Source organism: Schistocerca americana, chromosome 2 (genome assembly GCF_021461395.2).
Source record: "Schistocerca americana isolate TAMUIC-IGC-003095 chromosome 2, iqSchAmer2.1, whole genome shotgun sequence".
NCBI classification, from domain to species: Eukaryota; Metazoa; Arthropoda; class Insecta; order Orthoptera; family Acrididae; genus Schistocerca; species Schistocerca americana.
This window is the reverse complement of record NC_060120.1, coordinates 891,178,456-891,204,450: the sequence shown is the minus strand read 5'-3', so window position 1 is coordinate 891,204,450 and position 25,995 is coordinate 891,178,456. Positions and strand designations below refer to the sequence as shown.

The 25,995-nt window shown below is 40.3% G+C and overlaps 1 protein-coding gene across 1 annotated transcript in view; it reads right to left on the bottom strand.

The window, feature by feature from the left end:
* Positions 1-45: 45 nt before the first annotated feature.
* The window catches only part of LOC124595843 (glutathione S-transferase-like), a 331,038-nt gene continuing 305,088 nt past the window's right edge, over positions 46-25,995 (bottom strand). Inside the window, exons 5-6 of the mRNA XM_047134745.1 lie at positions 21,373-21,515; positions 46-3,194 (exon numbers count right to left, since the gene is read on the bottom strand). Coding sequence (XP_046990701.1) covers positions 3,027-3,194; positions 21,373-21,515 — 311 coding nt within the window. The 3' untranslated portion in view covers positions 46-3,026. The remainder of the gene's footprint in view (positions 3,195-21,372; positions 21,516-25,995) is intronic.

Sequence of the window (25,995 nt, the reverse complement as noted above, 5' to 3'; positions counted from 1 at the left end):
TGACCTTGTTTAAGTGTCCATTAAATAATAACCATCACTTCAAGATAGTTTTGGTTGAATATATTTTTGTGTTTCTTCATTGCATGTGACAGTCATTTTGTACATTTTAGATAGCTTGTGTGACACATTTTTTTATAAACAGGTTTCTCTACATTCTGGTATTTTTACATACAAAAATAGGCACTAAACATTTAGTTTATCAGAAATACGTGCTCTTCAAGTACACTGCTGTTTGTGAAATTTGAGTTATTGGCCCAGAATGGAACTCTGATTTTATACTCTACAGTATATGTGGAATTCTAAGGTCTCTAAATTATTGTATTTGCAGTGCTGAGGCTCAAATGACATTACAGAGCCACTTTTTATTTTGCTGAGGAGACTGCAGGTGCTGGAGCTTTGTAGGGTGACAGGAAGGTTGAGTGGGTGGGGTGGGGTAGTAATGAATATACATCTCACAGCAGATACTTAGCTGATGACATGTAACACAATTTGGTGGTATTTTCAGATCCCTGCGATGGATAGCAGTACAATATTTTCTTATATTGCTACTCAGTCCTAGGGTGTTTTGTCACTTGTGTCTTTCACCTCTGGCAATGATCTGTATAGAATGTGAGAAATGCAAAGTTGCACTGTGGTCTAGAGTACACATTAAGTATTAGGTTGCTCTGTAGCTGGGTGGGTGAGTCACTTCAAAGATCAGGGGAAGGCAAGGGTATATGATGGTGCCTAATACAGCACAGCAGTTTCCAAACTAGTATTGGGGTTGATGATGCTTTAAATTAATGGCAGGAAGTAGTATGCAGTGACTACTTTGAACCGGATCTCCAAATTATATCACTGAAGAGAGTATTGGCACAGTGTTCAACTGTGTCTATTATTTTGTTCCTTGTTACAGTGTGTTCACCCACAATTGGAGAGAATTTGCTTGTTTCTGCTAAACAGGTTCAATAAAATGAGAGAATGATTTCTTTGACTAAGTCCCCAGTTTCCATGAGGCGAGGATCCAATTTTTGGTTCTTGGGAGGAAGGGCATGTGTGTCACAATTTGTTTGTGACGCCGAAGTATGTAGATTCTCAGTAACTACCTCCCCACCTCTCCAGAAATAGAATTTGCCATCGCTGATAGTTTTAATATGTGAAAGTGCCTAAAGTTTCAATAAAAACAACAATAAAATAGATAATGTTTTAATACAATAAAATACTAATAATTTGTTTACAGTACTGCTTAGTACAATGCTTTAGCATAATGTCCAATAAATTTGGGAAGCACATGTAGCATGCAAATGAGTTAAGAAACATTATAGTGACAAGCTCCCACAGTTTTGAGGATGTCATAATCTACACTATATAAAAGTAAATTGTGCACTCATTAGTATAAGGTCATTTAGCACTGTCATTGTCAACTGAGATCTGCAAACAATGGCTTAATGGTGTGCATGCTTTTTCTTTTTGGTCATTTATGTCTATGTTAAAGAACAATCAATCTTTCTGTAACCTAATTCTTAACCAAGGATCTGTCTCTTCTGTCATGCCGTACTCAGTGTTCTGTGGTTTGACAATTCTTCCTATGGTTGTCATGAACCCTGTCAGATTTCGTGTTGGCATCCGGTAGACTCAGCCTGAGAATGGGCATCATTGCTTTGCAGTCAGGTGACAAGTCCATCCCTTGGCCAAGCAATTGAAAAGTACTGTGTGTTAGACATGTAATTTTCTAAAATTTCTGAGACCTTTAAATTTTACACTAACTGACTCTGAAAGTTATCTGAAAAATTTGGAAACTGAGTATGTAAAAATATACATTGTTTTATGGATCCTTGGCTCCACACCTGGTTTCTTTCCCTGCATTTGCTTAATATAAGCTAATCCTACATACTTTAAGCTTAGTTCCTTATTTCTGCCACCACAACAACAGTATTTTTAACTTGCTCTGATACTTCTCAATCTCTTTCCCAGGAGAATGTACAAAACTTGTTGCAATAACTGATATTATGTGGAGAGGTTTGTATTGCTGCAAATGTTCACTTTAGGGACCACTGTCCTTTGCATTTGAAATACTTTGTATGAACCAAAAAATAGATTTAACTGTACTCTCACTCCAAGCAAACTGCATAGTAAATTTATCAGCATGTGTGGGCCATTTCAGCTTATTACTTTCACAAACAGCAGTGCTTTAGTCTAGTGATGCTTGAATAAACTATTTTCTAGTACAATAAATTGAACTACAGTTTAGGGTCAGGTTTACTTTGTCATAAATAATTTTATCAGATGTGTTCCAGAGAAACACAAAATTCTTATTTTCCCCGTTAGGACATTTTTGCCTGTTAATGGAAACTGCTGATAGCTTCACAAGTGCATTGTACATAGGAATTGATCATGTATAGAAATTGATCTTAAGAAGGCTATAAATAGGAAACAGAAAATAAGTAACTTTATCTCCACAGCATCATTTCTACAGAAAAGAAGCTCAAAATTTATATGTTGTCTGTGAGATTAAAAAAAAAAAAATTCTGTAGTTACACAATCAATGTATTTTGTAAAAAATAAATTTACATTGTAATATAGACATTAGATGGCCAGCTAACCATCAATATTTCTTCTCTAACAGAGACAAAAGTCATTGTTTCTCACAATCAGCTGTTGAAAAAAACCTTCAGAAATGGACAATGTTGAAGGACCATTTGATATAAACAGAAAAAAAAGTTTCTGCTATCTTATTCTCTGTCCATTTGATCTTTGCTTTACACTGTGAACAAAATGTGATTCAGAGTATGTAATGCTGTCTGTCATTTTAACAAAAAATGTCCGACTAATTAAAAAAAATTTTCACTGCAATGCATAGATTTGTGATGCATCCACATAAGTGATATATGATTACTGAACTTCATTGTATTTGTCTCCTGCAAGAAGTAATACAGTTATAATTTATTTTTATCTTGAAGTGAAGGTATAGTTCCTTCATATGTTGTATCAGTTTTTCTGAAAGCATAGTGTGACTTAAAATACACATTCCATAACAGCGGTAAATCTTAGAATTCAGTTACAGGTCTTTTCTTTATCCATTCTTGAATTCTTGGCAAACTGAAAACCTTATCCTTAAGAGCTTTGAGTTTTGGATAATGATCAAGGGACTCTTTACCAAAAATGAGTTCAAAATTTTCTAGAGACACTGCAAAAACGAAGTCCGTCCAGGTAAGCTGAAACAAGGAAATTTATGATTAATATAAAACAGGCTGTCATGTAATGCTAAAGATGTTTGTATGGTGTATGGTATTAAATACATGTCTAATCTATATGACTCAACTACCAGAGAAGTGCTTGACAAATTTCCTAACACAGGAATGCAAGAAGAAATAAACTGAGGTGCTGAGAACCATAAGGGCCTAAACCACATAATGCTGATTGTGAGATTGTAGCATTTAGTCATGCTTCTTACAGTGCTTGATCGTATGGTGTGTCAGGTTTATCTGTGCTGTAGCCCCACATTGTATATATGAACATTCACAGAAAGCTGTCTCACTGGTTTCTGTGATATTCACTTAAATGTGGGCTCATCGATAGTGTGCTTTAGGTCCTTATGGTTCTCAGTACAGGAATTTTCACATAGAGTATACTATGAAATGCACATTTTTCTACTTGGTAATTTCCTTAGATAAGACAATTACTGTGTAACTTTTCATCTTCTTGATGAATCCATACATGCTCTGAAACTGGTTTTAAGGAAGAAAGATTGGTTTTAACATTATGTTGACATTGTGGTATGTTCCACATCTCCTAAACCACTGGATCAATTTCAGCCAGATTTCGTACACATGGCACTTACTGTTTGGTAAGAACCACTGTAGGAATAAGAATCACCTACCTCTCAAAGGGGTGGGGGTGGGAATGGGGTTGAAAAAGGAGTGCAGCTCACGGCAAGCAAATAGCCAGATTATATTTGTCGGGTAGTGGAGAATAAGGGCCCTCAGTGATTTGAAACCAAATTTACACATAATTTCAAACCTTTACAAGACTTTTTCTTACTGGCACACCTAAAAAAGATGAAAGAAAAGTGTTTATCACTTACTGCATTTTTGCTGTTCTTGCAGTAAAATTGCCACATCAGGCATGACCCTTTAACTTATTACTTCTTTACTAACTCTATATGCAACACATTCTGCAGACAGTATACACATATACCGCTGAATGTACTCGCAAAAATATATCATCATACAACACACAGTTGAGGAGGGATGACAGCATAAACATTGAGCCACGTGAAAATGAAACTGCAGGGTGAAATTTGCACAAGATAAAGGTGTAATATGTTAAAGATATGTGATGTGCGTACACTGGCAAAGCTATGGATGGAAACCCATTCCTAAACCCCTAGGTCAATTTCAACTAAAGTTGGTACATATACTACTTGCTGTCTGAAAAGAAATACTGTTGAGATAAGAAGTGACAAGCAACCTCCTGTTAGGGTGGGGGTGATAATGTGGAGAGAGAAGGGGGGAAGGAGGAGATGGACAGATGGGAGGGGGCGGGGGGGAGGAGGGAGAGTAGGAGATGGATAGATGGGGGGTGGGAGAACGGCCAGAAAAGGAGAGGAGGAGACAGACAGAGAGAGAGGGAAGAAGGAGATGAACTAATAGAAGATTTATTTGTTATTCAACTACACTTCTTTATCAGTAACACAATCCATACATATTATAAAAGTGTATGTCTGTACAAGGTGGTTATAATGAAAGTGCAGTTCCAGTGTGGGCTGCCATAATTATATGGCATTGAAACTTGGTAACACAGAACCGATTTATGGCAGAAAAAAATTAGATCCAGTTGTGGCCGCCACATACAAATCTGGTGCTGTGAATGCAAGAAAGACTTCCAGAAATGTTTCCCTGTGTAATGTATTAGGAACAGGACATGGTCAGAAAAGGTCAAACATGTGAGAAAGGCATAATGTTGATTTTGTTATTAACTGTTGCTTACACACTTCAATATGAACACTGGAGACATTGACGAGATGCTGTATAGTGCCAGATCTGCACCTTGTGGCCAAAATTGGAACTAATTTTTTTTTTTTTTCCCAGCATAAATTGGTTCCTGCATTAACACTTCAGCATATATACCAAGTTTTTCTGCCATACGATAATTACAACTCACACTGGACATTTATGAGTAGCTGCACTTTAATTATAACTACCTGGTATCTTCCACATCTCCTCCTAAACCACAGGTTAATTTCAACCGTACTTGGCACCTATGTCACTCACTTTCTGGAAAGAACCATGGTGTAGGTAAGAAACACCTACTTCTCAAAGGGGTTGGGATGGGGGTGACAAAGGAGCATAATTCATGATTCACAATAAAATAAATACATACCCAAGCAATGCCAGGCACTCAACTTGTAGCAAACATAGCAGTAAAATTGTGAAAATAAATAAGAAACAAGATTTTCAGGTAGATAGAAAGTTACATGTTGGACTACTATTTTTACATAAATGTTACAAAATAAAATTTTATATTTGATTTTCAGCTTGAACATGTAACTGACACTGTATGCATGGTACACAGTTGAACAGAACTATTGTTGTATACAAGTCATACTGTTGTTTGTGAAAATTCTGACCCCTGAAGGCTTTTGAGAATGAAAATTGCTAGGTAGGCATGTGACATTCAGATCTGATATATATGACACAATATTACTGCTCTTGTGAACTTTGAGAAGGGACATGGGAACTGTTACAACTTGGGTATAAATACAAGCCCAGTGGAAAGCCACAACCAGTAAAAGATGAATTCACATTTCAAACAGCTATCAGACTTAAAAGGTAGCATACTTTCAGGGATGCAATTAACTTTTTTCCCCCCTGCTAATACCAGCCTACCGTGCGTTCATGAAGAGCTGCCACTTTAAGTACCTGGAATTTGGCTATGGAATTGATGGCCACCTGATGGATGTGTATGCTGATAGTGTGGTACAGAAGCTTACAACTGCTTAAGTGGTCAAGAAGAAAGGAGTTCTACTGCTCAGCTCTCACGGATTGTTCAGACACATTTCTGTGTTAGTGAAACATCGAAATGCAGGTAAAAGTCATTTGGTACTCAATGACAGTTTTTGACACAAATCCTAAAAAGAGGCTTGTCTGCTTGTCTCTCAACATATCACTGACACATTGGATTTAAGTAACATGTCATATTTTTTAATAAATTTTGCGTACCTTAGTTCAGCCATGAGTATACATAAATGGGATGGCAGAGAGGTGTAACCATTTCCTGAGTGGATAAGGATTTATTGTAGAACATTTCTGATCTCATTTGGTATGTGCTGACTTTTCACTCACCCCTCAACAGTACAATGAGACAGATACACTAAGTTTTTCCCTCCTACAATATTGCCATGACAAAAGATAAATGAAGGGACCAGCGGACTAAAGTGCTAACACTACATTTAGTAATAACTAATCTGATGACATTATCTCATTTTTTTCCAAATGCACCACATGCTGGGCAAAAGTAGTGTCAGTGGTACACATTATTGTCTTATTGTAATAAGGTCACACAACAGGCAGTGTGTGGGCTAAAAACTTGTCTGCTGACCTCTTCATAACAAATCATTTGATCCAGATCATCCTTGAACAGTTGACATCAGTTATTTCTTGCTATGCACATTCACATAACACATTAGCCCAAAATGAGAAGTGAACACTTCTACAAATTTGGTGTAGAAAGATCATATTATCATGGAGTTCTAAAGGAAATGATTGAAACTACTTATTTACTGAATTTGTAACAATTATGTTTACCATGCTAAAAGAAAGCACCTCTGACGCTAAATTAATGCTGATGTTTTTGTGTAGCCTATTTGTCACAGGTAATTCATTCTTTCATTCATTTACCAATATCCTACTTGCTCACACCCATTGTCTATGTACAGCTCTTCTGTTTTAACCCAATTCCAACACTGCATGCTGTGGTTGGAATTCTTTTCTGTATTTTGGTATATTTTGCCTTTGTATTTCTCCTTTTTCTTTCCCCCTCTTCCTGTTTCCTTGTCTTTCATTGAAATCTGCATACAACAGTGCAAATTAGTTAAACTTTGAGTTGCTTTCAACTACAGGTCCACATTTTTAGAGTAAGTACAACATCTTTGTGTGTGTGTGTGTGTGTGTGTGTGTGTGTGTGTGTGTGTGTGTGTGTATGTATGTGTGTGTGTGTGTGTGTGTGTGTGTGTATGTGTGTGTGTGTGTGGGTGGGTGCGTGTGAGGGAGAGAGAGAGAGAGAGAGATTTCATTTACATTCATTTTTAATTTTTTAACACATATCATCATCATCATCATTTAAGACTGATTATGCCTTTCAGCATTCAGTCTGGAGCATAGCCCCCTTATAAAATTCTTCCACGGTCTCCTATTCAGAGCTAACATTGGTGCCTCTTCTGATATTAAACCTATTACTTCAAAATCATTCTTAACCGAATCCAGGTACCGTCTCCTTGGTCTGCCCCGACGCCTCCTACCCTCTACTGCTGAACCCATGCGTCTCTTGGGCAACCTTGCTTCTCCCATGCGTCTCTTGGGCAACCTTGCTTCTCCCATGCGTGTAACATGACCCCACCATCTAAGCCTGTTTGCCCTGACTGCTACATCTATGGAGTTCATTTCCAGTTTTTCTTTGATTTCCTCATTGTGGACACCCTCCTGCCATTGTTCCCATCTACTAGTACCTGCAATCATCCTAGCTACTTTCGTATCCGTAACCTCAACGTTGTTGATAAGGTAACCTGAATCCACCCAGCTTTCGCTCCCATACAACAAAGTTGGTCGAAAGATTGAACGGTGCACAGATAACTTAGTCTTGGTACTGACTTCCTTCTTGCAGAAGAGAGTAGATCGTAGCTGAGCACTCACCGCATTAGTTTTGCTACACCTCGTTTCCAGTTCTTTCACTATGTTGCCATCCTGTGAGAATATGCATCCTAAGTACTTGAAACCGCCCACCTGTTCTAACTTATATCCTCCTGTTTGGCACTCAATCCGTTTCTCTCTCTTTCCCACTGACATTACTTTACTTTCGATTTGGAGAAGCTAATCTTCATACCATAGTCCTTACATTTCTAATCTAGATCTGAAATATTACTTTGCAAACTTTCAATCGAATCTGCCATCACAACTAAGTCATCCGCATATGCAAGACTGCTTATTTTGTGTTCACATATCTTGATCTCACCCAGCCAGTCTATTGTTTTCAACATATGATCCATAAATACTATGAACAACAGTAGAGACAGGTTGCAGCCTTGTCTTACCCCCGAAACTACTCTGAACCATGAACTCAATTTACCGTCAACTCTAACTGCTGCCTGACTATCCATGTAAAGACCTTTAATTGCTTCCAAAAGTTTGCCTCCTATTCCATAATCTCGTAGAACAGACAATAACTTCCTCCTAGGAACCCGGTCATATGCCTTTTCTAGATCTATAAAGCATAGATACAATTCCCTGTTCCACTCATAACACTTCTCCATTATTTGCCGTAAGCTAAAGATCTGGTCCTGACAACCTCTAAGAGGCCTAAACCCACACTGATTTTCATCCAATTGGTCCTCAACTAATACTCGCACTTTCCTTTCAACAATACCTGAGAAGATTTTACCCACAACGCTGATTAAAGAGATACCTCTGTAGTTGTTACAATCTTTTCTGTTTCCATGTTTAAAGATTGGTGTGATTACTGCTTTTGTCCAGTCTGATGGAACCTGTCCCGACTCCCAGGCCATTTCAATTATCCTGTGTAGCCATTTAAGACCTGACATTCCACTGTATTTGATGAGTTCCGACTTAATTTCATCCACCCCAACTGCTGTATTGCACTGCAATCTATTGACCATTTTCTCCACTTCCTCAAATGTGATCATATTTCCATCATAATTCCTATCCCATTCTACCTCGAAATCTGAAACATTACTGATTGTATTTTCACCTACATTGAGCAACTCTTCAAAATATTCCCTCCATCTGCCCAAGGCATCCACAGGATTCATCAGCAGTTTTCCTGACCTGTCCAAAATACTTGTCATTTCCTTCTTACCTCCCTTTCGAAGACTGCTAATTACACTCCAGAATGGTTTTCCAGCAGCTTGACCCATAGTCTCCAACCTGTTTCCAAAGTCTTCCCAAGATTTATTCTTGGATGCTGCAATTATCTGTTTGGCTTTGTTTCTTTCTTCAACATAACTTTCTCTGCCTACCTGAGTTCTAGTATGTAGCCATTTTTGATACGCCTTCTTTTTCCTTTTACAGGCTGCCTTGACTGTGTCATTCCACCAAGCTGTTTGCTTCTTCCTACTTTTACACACTACTGTTCCAAGACATTCTTCAGCCACTTCTAGTACTGTTTCCCTGTACCTTGTCCATTCCTTTTCCAATGGCTGTAATTGACTACATTAAACTAACTGGTACCTTTCTGAGATTGCTGTTATGTACTTGTGCCTGATTTCCTTATCCTGAAGTTTCTCCACTCTTATCTTCCTACATATGGACCTGACCTCCTGCACTTTCGGCCTCATAATCCCAATTTCACCGCAGATTAAATAATGATCAGTGTCATCAAAGAATCCCCTGAATACACGTGTGTCCCTCACAGCCTTCCTGAATTCCTGATCTGTTATTATATAGTCAATGACAGATCTGGTTCCCCTGCCTTCCCAAGTATACTGGTGAATGTTCTTATGTTTAAAAAAGGAGTTTGTGATTACTAAGCCCATACTGGCACAGAAATCCAAGAGTTGTTTCCTGTCCCTGTTGGCCTCCATATCCTCTCCAAATTTACCCATAACCTTTTCATACCCTTCTGTTCGATTTCCAATCCTGGTGTTAAAATCACCCATGAGCAGAACACTGTCCTTGTCCTTTACTCTAACAACTACATCACTGAGTGCCTCACAAAAACTATCCATCTTATCTTGATCTGTCCCTTCACAAAGCGAATATACTGACACAATCCTAATTTTCTTGCTAGACACTGTCAAATCTATCCACATCAGTCATTCGTTTACATACCTTATTGCAACTACGCTGGGTTCCATTTCTTTACTGATGTAAAGCCCTACACCCCATTGTGCTATCCCTGATTTGACTCCTGACAGGTAGACCTTGTATTCTCCCACTTCCTCTTCTTTCTCACCCCTTACCCGAATGTCACTAACAGCTAAAACGTCCAGCTCCATCTTACTTGCAGACTCTGCCAGCTCTACCTTCTTCCCAGAGTAGCCCCCATTGATATTAATAGCTCCCCATCTCATTACCATTTGTTTGCCAAGTCGTATCTTAGGAGTCCCTGGTTTGTCAGTTAGAGGTGGGACTCCGCCACCTCCAAAGGTCCGAGGCATTTTGCTCTGATTGTTGCCAGCATCATATTTAAAGTACCAGGGAAGCAGGTTGCTAGCCTTACTTGCCGTGAGTCCCATTGGGTATTACCCCTAACGGTTGAGGGACTAACCGGTGGATTTGGTAGTCTTTGCCGTATGAGCACAAAGGTGACCATGACTCAGAATATGTCCGAGATGCCCTGCCTTATTCCAAAGTAACTGGTATCCCGACTGTCGGGACCACTTACTTGGCCACTCATACGTTGCCCATGGTTCATGAACTTGGACATGGCTACAGGAACCCACGCCATGAACCACATATATGTTATACTTTATTTCCAACTGAAAAAATTTCTTTCTTTCATTTGCCCATCAGCTTCCTCATGTGCTCATTTGTGACAATACTACTCCTGCTTCCAACTAACTGAATATTTTCAGATTCTTGTTTTTTCCTCTTGTTCTCTCAGTTTTTCTTCTTATTTTCTCACATTCCTGAATGGAAATGGAACTCTGAGTAGGTTATTCTCATCCTTTGCACCTTCTTGAATCACTAATTATTTTATATTCTGGAAAGATGAACATATAAAAAACACTGACAGAACAAGACATATACACTGAAGTGCCAAAGAAACTAGTATAGACAAGCATATTCAAGTACAGAGGTATGTAAATAGGCAGAACACAGCACTATGGCTTGTCAACACCTACATAAGACAACTGTCTTGCGCAGTTGTTACATCGGTTACTGCTGCTACAGTGGCAGGTTATAAAGATTTAAGTGAATTTGAAGGTGGTGTTGTACTCACCGCATGAGTGATGGGACACAGTATCTCCGAGGTAGTGCTGAAGCGGGTATTTTCTCATACGACCATTTCATGAGTGTACCATGAATATCAGGAATCCAGTAAAACATCAAATCTCTGGACACTGCAGTGGCTGGACAAAGATCCTGCAAGAACAGGACCAACGACGACTGAAGAGAATCGTTCAGCGTGACAGAAGTGTAATCGTTCCACAAATTGCTGCAGATTTCAATGCTCTGGGCCATCAACAAGTGTCAGAGTATGAACTATTCAACGAAATGTATTGATATGGGCTTTTGGAGCCAAAGACCTACTCGTGTACCCTCGATGGTGGCATGACACAAAGCTTTACGCCTCGCCTGGACCCGTCAATACTGACACTGGACTGTTGTTGGTTAGAAACATGTTACCTGGTCAGATGAGTCTCATTTCAAATTGTATCAAACAGATGGCAGTGTACAGGTATGGAGACAACCTCATGAACCTATGGAACCTGCATGTCAGCAGGGTGCTGTTCAAGCTGGTGGAGGCTCTGTAATGGTGTGAGGCGTGTGCAGTTGGAGTGATATGGGACCCCTGATATGTCTAGATATGTCTCTGACTGGTGACACGTATGTAAGCATCCTGTCTGAATGTGTACATCTGTTCATGCCCATTGGGCATTCCGACAGATTTGGGCAATTCCAGCAGGACAATGCAACACCCCACATGTCCAGAATTGCTACAGAAAGGCTGCAGGAACACTCTTCAGAGTTGAAACTCTTCCGCTGCCACCAAACTCCCCAGACACAAACCTTATTGAGCATATCTAAGAGGCCTTGCAATGTGCTGCTGAGAAGAGTTCTTCAGCCCCTCATACTCTTTACGGATTTATGGACAGCCCTGCAGGATTTATGGTGTCAGTTCCCTCCAGCACTACTTCATACATCCACAGCTCATGGTCTAGTGGCTAGCGTTTCTGCCTCTGGATCATGGGGTCCTGGGTTCTATTCCCAGCTGGGTTGGGGATTTTCTCCACCAGGGACTGGGTGTTTGTGTTGTCCTCATTATATCATCATCATTCAGGAAGTGCTGAGATTGGAAATGGAGAGATTTGGAACTGGAACGGGTGCTGATGAACATGATGTTGAGTGCCCCACAAGCCAGCATCATCATCATCACTGCTTCAGACATTCATCGAGTCCCTGCTACATCGTGTGGTGGCACTACTGCATGCTCAGGTGACCCTACACGTTATTTTGCAGGTGTATGAGTTTCTTTGGCTCTTCAGTGTACATACATAGACTGACCTCTGATCGGCTATTAAAAATAAACATATACTTGTAATTTTATGACCCTTGCAAGGTTGGAAAAGGAGACTACAAAGTATCAGTATCAAAGTATTGTATCAGTCAGCTGTCTGTTTCATTCATCAGTGTGTAAGCAGGAAGTGATTAAAACAGATGGGGTTATTGCATCTTCCAACAGTTGTGAGGTACATCTGTCATTTCTTCCTGCAATGAGGTGGGATTAAGAGTGATGAAGCTAAGAGGGAGTGGTGCAGAAAATTCTTGGGTGTGTGGGATGAAAATGAACAAGGAAGAGACTCAGATTTGATTGATGAATTTGCACAACATATTATCAAAAATGTGCATGCAAGATACTGTTTCACAAGTTCTGAACTCACTGAAAGTGTGCCTCAGATTTCAAAGGAAGCCCTCGTTAATACTGTCACATAGAGGTTCAGTTACCATAAGTTGTGAGCACTGTGGGTACCAACATTTTTAACTAATCTTTAGGAAAACAAAATGTTTTCAGGATAAATGTATGCCAAAAGCACTAACTTTACATTATTTATTATGCAGGGGTGCAAGCACCTGGAGGAGTTGGGAAAGGGGAAGGAATAGTAGTGTCTGTGTCGGGAGAGAGAGAGAGAGAGAGAGAGAGAGAGAGAGAGAGAGAGAGAGAGAGAGAGAGAGAGATGGTGCGTGCAGGGACTAGACTGCCAACAGGTGCAAAGTCAGATTTTGGGGCAGGCAGGTGGGAAAAAAAGAAGCAAAAAGAGAGGAGCGATGAAAGACAGGTGGATGTATTGGCAGAGGGCGGCAAATAAACAGGGTAGGAGATGAGAATGTGGAGATGATAGGACAGAGGGGGTGGATACTGTTGGGTGCAGGGTGTGGGGACAGTATATTGCTGTCGGTTGTGGCTGGGATAACTGCGGGAGCAGAGAATGTGTTTTAAGGATAACTCCCATCTGCGCAGTTAAGAAAAGCTGGTGGTGGAGGGAAGGATCCAGATAGCTTGGGTAGTGAAGCAGCCACTGATATCAGGTGTGTTATGTTGAGCTGCATGTTGTGCCACAGGGTGGTATTCGTCCTGGTGGACAGTTGGTTGGTCCTCATGCCAATATAAAAAGCTCTGCAATAATCGCAGCAGAGCTGGTAAATGACTTTGCTGCTTTCACATGTGGCCCACCCAGCCCCTGATGTGGTAGGGTAAACCTGTAACAGGACTGGAGTAGGAAGACCTCACCTTTAGCTCAATGCCCAAATTTAACTTGTCAAAGACCTACTCTCCTTTTCCTGATCCCTGCCATGCAAGCACTTCTTTGCCACCAATATTTTCAATGAAAACCACCCTAATTTCAACATTGAACCCAGCCTCTTCCAGTTCATCCAAGTATGATGCACCACCCCTCCCACCTAACCACCCACTGGTCACCTTCCAGGAATTCCTTACCTTCAGCTTAGCTTCACCATCCTTCCCCAGGTCCCTTCCTCAGAACACCAAACTTTCAGTATAAGAAAGAACAGCCATATACAACCTCAAATCAAATCCTGACCTAACCATCCTACCTGCAGACAAAGGTTCTATGACTGCTGTTAATTGACAGTAGGCCTCCACCAATTATCTGACTCCCCCACCTATAAACTCTGCCAGAATGACCCCATCCTAGAAGTCCAACACATACTGCAAATCCCTGCTTACAGTCTTAGGTCCTATCTAGAATTTCAGCCTTTATTAGCCAACACCTCCAACTAACTGCCTTTAATATAGCCTCTCACGTCAAAGACACCAACCATTTCCTTCACCAACTTCTCACCATCCCTACCCCTTTACCTCTTGGATCCCAACTTGTCATTGTTGATGCCACCTCCCAATACATGAACATCCCCCATGTCCCTGGTCTTACTGCTATCACTACCTTTCCCAACATCCTACAGACTCCAAACCCACTACCTCATCCCTCATACACCTTGTTAACTTTATCCTAAACCACATCTACTTCTCATTTGAAGGGAAGGTGTATAAACACATTCATGGAACAGCCATGGGCATCCACATGGCACCCTCATATGCCAACTTTTTTATGGGCCAGAGGAGACCTTCCTAGCATCCCAAAACACCAAACCCCTAGTCTGGTTCAGGTTCATTAATGATATCTTCATGATCTGGACTCAGGGCCAAGACACCCTATCTTCATTCCTTTGAAACCTTAACACCTCTCCCATCCGCTTCACATGGTCCTCCTCAACCCAGGGTACCACCATACTAGATGTTGACCACCCCTTTTCTGATGGCTCCATCCACAACTCTACCCACATTAAACCCAACAACCACCAACAGCACTTGCATTTTGACAGCTGTCATCCCTTTCACACTGACAAAAAGTCCCTTGCTCAGTATGCTGAGGGTCTCACCAAGACCTTCACAGACAGGCACTATCCCCCAGACCTAGTCTGCAAACAGACCTCCCAAGCCCTTTCCCCTCAAACCCCCAATCCTCCTAGCAACACCAAGAACCAGCCCCAAAGGAGTGTCACCTTCATCACACAGTACCAACCCAGACTGGAAAAACTGAATCACATTCTTCACCAGGGCTTTGATTACCTATCATTGTGCCCTAAAATGAGGGACATCCTACCTGAAATACTTCCCACCCCTCCTAAATTGGTGTTCCATTGCCAACTTAAACTCCATAACATCATATTCCATTGTATGTCACTCCCAGTCCCAACCCCCTTGCCACAAGGATCATATCCTTGTGGAAGATGCAGGTGCAAAACCTGCCCAATCCACCCACCCACCACTCCAGTCCTGTCACAGGTTTATCCTATCCCATCAGGGGCCAAGCAAACTGTGAAAGCAGCCACGTCATTTGCCAGCTCTGCTGCAATCATTACACAGCTCTTTATATTGGTACAGCTGTCCACCAGGATTAACGGCCATCGCCAAACTGTGGCCAAGAGCAAAGTAGACCACCCTGTGGCACAACAAGCAGCAGAACATAACACACTTTATTTCAATGGCTGCTGCAGTATATGAGCTCTCTGGATCCTTTCCTTCATCACAAGCTTTTTGGAGCCATGCAGATGGGAGTTTCTTACAACACTTTCCCATAATTATTCCGGCCTCAACTGATGGCAACATAGTGTCCTCACACACTTCACCCAACAGTTTCCACCCCCTCTGTCCTATCATCTCTTTTCGACTCTCAACTCCCACCCTGTTTATTTGCAGCCCTCTGCCAATGCATCAGCCAATCTTTCCTTTTTTGCTCCTTTCTTCCCTATCTCCCGGCCCCAGAATCTTCTGATGCTGTGCCTGTTGGCAGACTAGTCCCTGCACACTCCACCAAACAGCATTTCTCTCTCTTCCCACCCATACACTACCATCCCTTCCCCTTCTCCACGTCCTCCAGATTGCTGCTTGCATCCCATGTGATAGTTGCATTCTGGCCCAAGATGCTGTAGTTGGCAGTTGTGTGTGCGTAGATGTGTGCTTGCTTGTATGTGTGAATGGTATGTCTTCCTCTTTTACTGATGATGGCTGTGGTCGAAAGCCTTATGTAAGTGTCTTTTAATTGTACCTGCCTGCAACCTGACGTGTCTTCTTCATGGTAAGTAGCAATCTGTCTGTTACTACATTGTTGATATTCCTACCTCAAATTTCCATTTTTTGGTTTTTGCCAAATGGCTTCCTTCCATCCTACAACACAGTGATGTTTCCTTTGTTACTCTTCTCTATAGAATTACTTTTCTCAGTGTCCATTCTTTCTCTTCTTTCCTGCCCACCAAGCTGCATCTACTTCCAAGCCACACTGTATCAATGATCATCTGCACACAACACAGAGTTCGTGACCGCCCGGATTGGTGATGCAGCTTCTAATGCCCCTCTGACAGTTATAATTATATTTTTTCCTACTGATACCATCTCATCCCTCATCCTGATGTACTTTAGCATTTTCTTTCCACACATGAACTTTTGATCCTCAACCTAACCCATGCCCCTTCCCTCTTTCTTTGCTTATCGCAAAATAAATACACACACACACACACACACACACACACACACACACACACACACACACATCACCATTCCTTTCCACCCATGCTTCTGTCCATTTTAACGTATTTGTGCATATTTTTGCATGGTTTAGTGTATTTTGCATATTTTTGTGTAATTGTGCGTATTTTTATCTATCTGATCGTATTTTTGATATGAATACAATAGAGGGAAACGTTCCACGTGGAAAAAATATATCTAGTTTTTAAATTTTTAGCCAGAGATGGGAACTTTAAGTGTGAGGCCTTTGGGGGTATATGATCGTATTTTTGCGTATCTATGCATGTCTTTACGTATTTTTACGTATCTTTTGTGCATCTTTTCACTTATACAGTGCCTCTCACAACCATCAACACTTATTTTGCCCATTTCTGCATCATTCCCAGTCCTTTACATGATTTCTGCCACAGTGGATCCTTGCCCCATTTTTCTGCACCAGTTCAGAAAAGTATCCCTTTCCCTAGCTAAAACCCAGTTCCACATCCTGTTTCTCAAATTCTGCCTAAACCGTGGAATCCCCCCAAACAGCCTAACTGTAAAAATTCATTTCTCAGGATCCCACCCCTCCTTTCACAATGACCTACACATTTTCAGATTCTGTCAATCCCTGGCCCTCACAAACTTGGTACTACAAAAACACATCTCCATAGCACAGGCATCCCAGAACCGCCTCTGCTCCCTCCACAATATACTACTACTCTGCAACCCCATCCACATGTCACATCTCTGAAACTGAATCCTTTGTTCTCCAGCACCTGGAGGAGCATTCCACACACCACCTCCATCAGTTATCCAACTTGCGGACATCCTACTGTTTCACCTCCATGAGTTATCCAACTTGCTGACATCCTACTGTCACCTCGGTGCACTAATACTCAACTCCTATTGTACCCAAATTGTTCCTCCTCGTCCACCCTTCACAGCAGCTGTCTAGCTGACATTTTCAATTTGCCACATCCCCCAAAACTCCTAACCAACTCTCCACAGGATGTATATGCAGACAAAGAAAAAAAATTCCCAGATTTCTCAGTAAAAAATATTTTTTTGTTTTGTTTTAAGTGACAGCATACTTTCCCTCAGAACTGTAAAACTTTTCAGTCCTTTGAATAGGTAAGGTTTTATACACCAGCATAAGACTTCAAAGTACTTTAGAAAACAAAACTCAGGATGAAAAAGAGCATTTCAGATAGATCTTTGATGTGCAGAAACATGTACACTGCATATTTTTGTTTTGTGAGAGTATAAATTCGAATTCCATCATACACAGCATGTTAGTTTCTGAAGCATTAAAATCAAGACTGTGATGCACTTTTGTAAGCCAATCATAGCTCATGTCATGCGATCTCTACAGACAGTGACAGAAGATATTCATAGCATGGGCCATGTGATGTATTCAGCCAATAGCAACATCACTGCTAAGCAGCGCAAATACACAAATAGGAAAAAGTTAACGGTATAAATTAATACACAAAGTGTAGCTACAAGAAAAACTAAGGTTTCAGTTATAATATTGGTCTTGAAGATTAATAAGCTACAAGAGAAGCTAAGCTTTCACATATAATATTAGTCTCTTTTTGTGTGGTTATCAGGCTGCAAATTTTCTTGGAATACCAGTACTGTATTATCTCATGTTTGGTTCTCCATGATGGCATGTTGCCATATGCACCAGAAGATGAAAATGAACAGTTGAAACTAGCCTACAGTGTGGAATAAAACACTTTGTTTCAAATAAATTGACTGCCTCTGTGGAAAAGATTAATAACATCCAAATTTCTTTGTAAAACCAACAAAAATAACTTTATTGTTCCGTAAGGCAATTAATGCTTGATTCCCAAAAATGTGGAAATAAAATAAAATCAGAACAATGCAATTAATAATATATTGAGCTTCCTGTAATTATGTGAATGTATTTCAATTCACTTGATAACTCCTGTCCACAGAAATCCATTTTGTTTTCATTTCATTTGAGAACTGTAAGCAAAGAGGAAACAGCAAAATAACTGAATGTAAACACTGGTCACATGGAGACTGCCTCGTCTTCTTTGCAGTTCAGAGTGCTGTGCTTATGCACAAATCTGGCAGCTTGGGTCCACCAAAAAATTTTTCCATGTGGCATCCGTCTGCTTGTTGCAACTGCTGACATACCGGTAGCTAATAGCCAGAATGGGAGTACTATTCATACGTGACTCAACTGTGGTTGCGCAAGAGTCTCCTAGCAACTGCTCAAACGAATCTAATGTAAAGAGTTGTGATGTCATGGTCGACACAAGCAGTTGGTTGTTATGAAGTATTGCATAGTCTTTGTCCTAAGGCCTTTGACACATTTTGCTGTTGGCAGACACTTGTGTGTGCACTATGTTTTGTTACTGTAAATGATTCATTTCGTTTTCAACTTAAGTTTTATTTATTTTTTTCTTCTCTTGTTTATATTTTGTTGCTGCTGTATTATTTTGCAGTAATGGGATACAGAAAAATTCCCAAAATTCTAAAAAATTTCTAGGTTTTTCCTGGTTTTCTCCAAGATGAAAAAATTCCTGAGTTTTTCCCAGATTTCCCAGCTGTCCTGTAGTGGATATCACCATGCTGCACCAAATCCAGAGCCAAAACATTCCCGCAATACTATTGTTAACCTTTACACCAAAACCCTCAGCTCCAAAGAAGTTTCTGTCCTACCTAAAGGCCTCACCTTTAGCCCTACACCCAAATTTAACCATGCTGGATTTGTCAAAGACCTACACTTCTTCTTCTGATCCCTGCAATGAAAACACTTCTTTGCCACAAATCCCTCGAACCAAAACCACCCTAATTCCAACATTAAACCCTGCCTCTTCCAGTTCATACCACCACCCAAATGTGATCCACCACCCGTCCCACCTAACCACCCACTGGTCACCTTCCTGCCTGGCATGACTTACCTCCAACTTAGCTTCATCATCCTTCCCCAGGTCCCTTCCTCAGAACACCAACCTTTCAGTATATGAAAGATCAGCCACACACAACTTCAAAGTAAATCCTGACCTAATCACCCTACATGCAGACAAAGGTTCCACCACTGTTGTTAAGAATCCCAGTGGCTGCTTGGCAGAAGGCCTCCGCCTATTATCTGACTCCTCCACCTATAAACTCTGTCAGAGTGATCCCATCCCAGAAGACCAATGCGAACTTACTATACCCACAATATATTCCATACTAGAATTGTGCTTGCTAGAAGGGTGGTATGAACTAATGAAATCTGTGCAACATTCAAATGCAGTAATGAATTACTTTGCATGTTTACTTCTAAATGTAAAGAAGGTAATATTTAATAGGGAAAGGAGAGTTTCTCTGGGAATGAGGTATGGGTACAATACATGAACTCTGAAACTAAGGAACAGTCCAGACAGTGGTTGCACGTTCATGCTTCCAATGTGCTCATAAAATGCAAGCTGACATTGTCAAGCCACACATGATGGTCAGATATTTTTTGGGATCACAAAGGAATTTTGACAACAGATTTCATGACAGTAATGCATGAAAATACTGTAACATCACTCTCACAAAACTTCGAAAGTCATTCCAAAACATATGGCGCAAGATAGTAGCTGAAGGAATAATTCTCATTCATGACAATGTGCAACCTCATACTGCAAATCAAAACAAAGAAAAACTCATGTTTTTTTGGCTGGGAGATTTTTCAACTTCCTCTTTACAGTCCAGACTTGGCACCAAGCAACTTTCACCACTTCTCCAAGATGAAGGCTGGCTGGTTATTCATGATGGACAATGAATTCAAGGAAGCCTTCAACAACTGGCTGAAGCAACAGATGGTAACATTCTTTGATGAAAGGATAAACAGGATGGTGTCACAGTATGGCAAATGGAATTTGGATGGTGACTGTGTAGAGGTACATGTAGGTACAGACTGTATGTTTTTATATGTTTTTTTCTCTTTTTTTAATAGTCAATCAAAGGCTAATCTATGCATAGACATCAAAACACCAAATTAAAGTGACTTTCATAACATAAATTTAATGTATGATGGCAAATGAGTAAAATAACATTCATTATGAAGCAGGTTGGTAAAATAAAGGAATGTTTGAACGGAGAAAATTAGCAATATGGAAATACTAAGAAGAGATATAGCAGGATCATTACTGCCTTAAGTATTTCACCCATCCAGAATCTAAGGTGACATGGTATGATGTAAGAAGATAAAACAATTTCTCAAATATTTACAGAATGTACTGGCCATATGTTATCTCTACATACAAGTGCAGATAATAGCTACATTAGGGCCTCACTGTATTTTTGATGGTTGATTTACACTACATGTACATAATATGCTATAAAATACTTTTGTGAGAATTCTTTGTTCTTCAATAAATAAATGTTTCTTAATTCACCTAGCAATTTTTGTTACTTCTATAAAAAAGTATAATAAACAATGGGAACTCAAGGTTGCTGAAAAGTCTAATATATATGAAGTGAATGACACTAAGAATGGATTTTTTCTGAAATTAGAAATGGGTCAACCAGTTGCTAAGCAGCATTCACATACTGTCATACAGGTGTGTTTTAAGTACAGAGTAAATGTTGCCAATGATGAATGAAGATTTGGAGTGTTTGTAGATCAATATGTTATTATGACCTGTATTTTATATTCATTTAGGTGGGCTTCATCAGTTCACAAATTATCACCTAGCCTGAAATTGTGCTACACTACAGATGACTCTGTCGCCATAATCAAGGTTTTTGAGTGAAACATTATTACACTTGAATCACAAGTGCATTGCATCAATTTCAAGACATCAGAAGAAAAAAAAGGGTGTACTAAATATGTAAATAATCATACACAATGGAGTAGTACTTTCAAATTTTCCATGGAAAGAGTCGCATGTTTCAATATTCACTTACAGCTCCTCCCACTGAAAATCCACCATTCTCCTCTAGTACTTTTTCAAATTTATCAAGAAAAAATGGTATTGTTTCCTTGAGGAGAGTCTGCTTCCTTTCATCTTTCCGCAGAGGATCAGGCTCCATTCTGTACTGGAAAAGTGCTGGATAACAAAAGAAATAAGCATTATAACTGACTTTCGAAGGCAAAGAAATATAAATGAAAACAATACTGTTAATTGTACTTATGAGGGGATACCCCCCCAAAAAAGAAACTGGAATTATTTTTTAAAAGCTATATATTTTCAAATTGTTTACAAAACAACTTTATTCCCTTCAAAATACTCTCCATTACCACTAATACATTTGTCACACCAGTGCTTCCATTGTTCAAGACGTTTTTGCAGTCATCTTTAGAAATGGCTGACAGCTCCTCCCTCGTTTTTTTCTTGACTTCTTCAATGCTGTCAAATCAGTGTCACTTTTCATGCGTAGACATAAGCAAAAGCCTCACAGAACCAGCTCAGGTGAGTTAAGAGCATGGGGCAGCAGAACCAAGCCATTTTTAGCCAAAAACTGTCTACCAGAGATGGCTGTGTGTGCAGGTGTGTTGTCATGGTGGAATAACCCGTCTCATGTCTGCCACAAATCTTCTGTTAAAATTCACTGAACCAAGCTCCAAGAAAACCCACAGGTATCTGACAGTTGATCAATAATCTGTTGACAGTCTGTGAGCACAAGCTCTTGAATTTTTTCAATATTTCCATTGATTCAGGCAATTTATGGACACACAGAATAAGATTTGTCATCAGTTGACAAGTCGCCATTTTTAAATCAAGCAAACCACTCGTGCAGTTGATGTTTTTTCCCCCCATAGTGACATCTTGGGAAGCTGTTTTCAACATTAGAATGGTTTCAGCAGCAATTTTACAAAGTAGAAAACAGCTGCACATTGTTCACTTAAACTTGCCATCACAAAAAGTGACACAAGAACAAAACATCACTAGTGAAAACAATCACTGCAAATAAATATAACAAGCCAGGTCAACAACATAGGCAGCACTGAACTGGCAATGATTTGTGCTACACACGCCTACCGTAGAAATGCATACTACAGAAACTGTACCCATGTCAGTGTTATTCTGTTTTTTTCTTTTCTTTTTTCTTGGGTACCCCTTGTGTGTACTGAGCTGCCAATAGAAAAAAATATCCACTTACTAAATTGTAGAATAAAACTCCATAAGTAAAGTATTATGCAAGCATTAGTCACTGGAGCAGATGTCTTTTTACCAAGTGCAATTTAAAAAGAAAGGACAGAAGATTAGGATTTAATGTCTCACTAACAATGAGATAATTAGAACTGGAGCACAACCTTAGATTAGGGAAGGAAACTGGCTGTATCCTTTTGAAATGACCATCTCGGCATTTGTTTTAAGTGATGGAGGGAAAATACAGAAAATGGATGGTCAGACAGGTGATTGAGCTGCTGTCCTACCAAATGCAAATCTAGTGTCTTATGCTTGTGTCACCTCACTTAGTGGACAAAGGAGAGGAGGAGATTATAGGGAATTACGTTAATCTGAGACAATCAGCTAGGATCCTGGGTAAAGGGAGACAGAACAAAATGGGAGGTCAGTAATCCCACTGGATATGCAGATGGACGTATTGATATGTGTAACACCACCCACTTCAGGTGAGGCATTTGCAGCAGGAATACTGCTGATATTGCAGGTTGGTCACATGTACTTCCATAGTGGGAAATATAAGGTCCAACAGCAGTCTCTTTCTCAGTTGCTATTATCTGACTTCACTTGCCTCTGTAAATGTCTGCTTGTGTCTGTATAGGTGTGGCTGGATATGTGTGTGTGTGTGCGCGAGTGTATACCCATCCTTTTTTCCCCCTAAGGTAAGTCTTTCCGCTCCCGGGATTGGAATGACTCCTTACCCTCTCCCTTAAAACCCAAATCCTTTCGTCTTTCCCTCTCCTTCCCTCTTTTCTGACGAGGCAGCCGTTGGTTGCGAAAGCTAGAATTTTGTGTGTATGTTTGTGTTTGTTTGTGTGTCTGTCGACCTGCCAGCACTTTCATTTGGTAAGTCACATCATCTTTGTTTTTAAATATATATATACATTGCAGTTGCAGAAGTACTCTGTTAGCCAATTCATTTCAGGCAGTCATCATGTGTTGGCACTGCATAAAAGTTTGTTACACGCAACAGTGTAATACATTTCGGTGAATTTCTTTGTCAATACTGGCACATCAGTTTTGCCTTTGCACCTTTGTCACATCATGAAGAGCACTCCATTTGCTCATCAGTACCCAGCACTGCCACTGATTGCCTTGTATACAATTTATGGCACTTTTATATTGTCGTTTAGAAGAAGCAGTTGACTTTCAGGCCATATTGTTTTAAATATAATTACAGATTTGAAATTTTTCAGAGCTTGTCCGATTTCATTGCCCATTAAGGATAAGGTTAGATTAAGCTACATGGACTAGAACAACAAGAAGTTTTGTCCCCCATTTCTTACAATCAGTGGGTTTTGCCATTAGTGCTGGTTAGGAAGCCTGGAAGCTCTCCTCAATTGAGTGGAGACCTTATGCAAACCATTAATATGCTCATGTGGACCTGATGCTTAATCTTTGTCTCATACAGATAAGATTTTTGGGATGAAAACTCTTTCCTAAAATTGATGAGTGGAGGCATATTTTCGGTTGGAAGATTTTAGATCTTAGTCTTGAGCACACTGTTCAGACTCTATCAATATAAAAGGTTGCCTTTTGCCATGGCCAGTGCTCCCACTATACTCCACACATTTATTAAACAGACTATTGCAGAGATTCCTTACTCTGTGAATTATCTCAGTTATGTCCTGCTCACTGGTCATATGACAGAACAACATTTGTGCCAACTACAACTGCAGCCCTTGAGCAGAAAAGCCTAAAATGTAACTTTCTCAAATGTGCTTTTGCTCAACCAGTGGTCCCGTATTTAGGCTATTACCTCAGCAAAGAGGACCTTTGACCCATAAAAGAAAATGTAGAGGCTACTTAGAATATGCCTGTGCCTAAATCCATTAAAGACCTTCAAGTATTTTCAGGAAAAGTGATTTACTATCCACAATTTATTCCCCAGGCAGCCTCCATAGCTCACCTGCTAAATCATCTCCATAATAAGTACTTCCAGCTACCAGAAGAGTATCTTCTGGTTCTTCAGGAGTTAAAATCAGTCCTTCAATCAGCACCCTGTCTTGTGAGTTACCAGTCCCATCTGACACTGGTATTGGCAACAGGTGCCTCCCCATATGGCATCCGGGATGTTCTCAGTCATAAGTTAGAAGATGGTTCAGAGAGGCTAACGTTTATGCTAATATGCTTACTTCACCTCAAGAACTTATTCTTAGACTGAAATAGAAGCATTAATTATCTTTGGTGTCAATAAATTTTGCATTTTTTATATGGTCACAAATTTCATCATTCTACCAACCATAAACCACTCTTGTCTCTTACTGAAACTAAGGCAAATTCCCAGAGTGTATGGCACATTGTCAGCGCTGATAGACTCTCTATTTGTCAAATTTCCAATACTCCATTCACTATAGCACTTCCACTCAACATTCTGTCTCACCCTCCAGCATGTCTGGATCCTGAAATGGATCACCAGGAAACAATTTGTTTTCAGTTACACAGCCAACTGACATTTGTTTAATGAGGTTTCCTTTTTCCCAGTGGCAGCATCAACTTTAGGTTCAGCAAGGTGTGGAGCTCCTTATGAAATATGATAAATAGCACAAGGTAGCCATGACCCTTCCTGCAACAATGGGTGCTCCAACTCCTGCATCAATCCCATAGGACACTTTCTAGGGTGAAGCAACTGGCAAGATGCTACATCTGCTAGCCTTGCATGGATGACAAAGTTGCACACGGGGTTCAGAAGTGTGCTGTTTGCCAGGCACATCAGCCAGCCCTACTCCAGTTGTTCTTTCCATGCTCAGCATCAGAAGAGCTGTGGGACCAAGTTCAAATTAAACTCATGGACCCCTTCTTGGATCCATGTGTTTAATCATTGGGGGCTCCTCCTCTCACTACCTGTGTGTCACCCACCTCCAGCAGACAGCAGCAGTAGCAACCAGGGTGGGAGCCTTGGAATGGATCTACACAATAGAGAGTATACCTCACACCCTTGTGACTAAAAACCATCTCCAGTTCACATTAGGTGGTTTTAGAATGTTTTGCACCCGCAGTGGAACTAAGCATCTTACAACACCATCTTAACATACAGCCTCAAATGGGCTGGCAGAATGGTTTCTTCACCATTTCAAAGTGCAAATGTTAAAATCCTTAGGGTCTGCAAAATTGGCTTCAGTACTAAAAACCTTCATAGCTTCTTACATCATGCCCATCAATAACAGAAGCCTGATGGAGCTCCTTCATGCATGCTCTCACAGGACACTACTGGATCACTTGCTTCCACCTCAGAACATGAAACAGACACAGCTACACCATTCTGTGTAGTTGTGTCTGTATGGGTATATACATCTTGATAGAATCTGGGGCTCTGTGGCAGAACAGCGGGGGTGTCAAATAGTGTTGGTGGCTATAACATGTAGCATGCTGAACCAGCACCACAACCAACTATAATTGC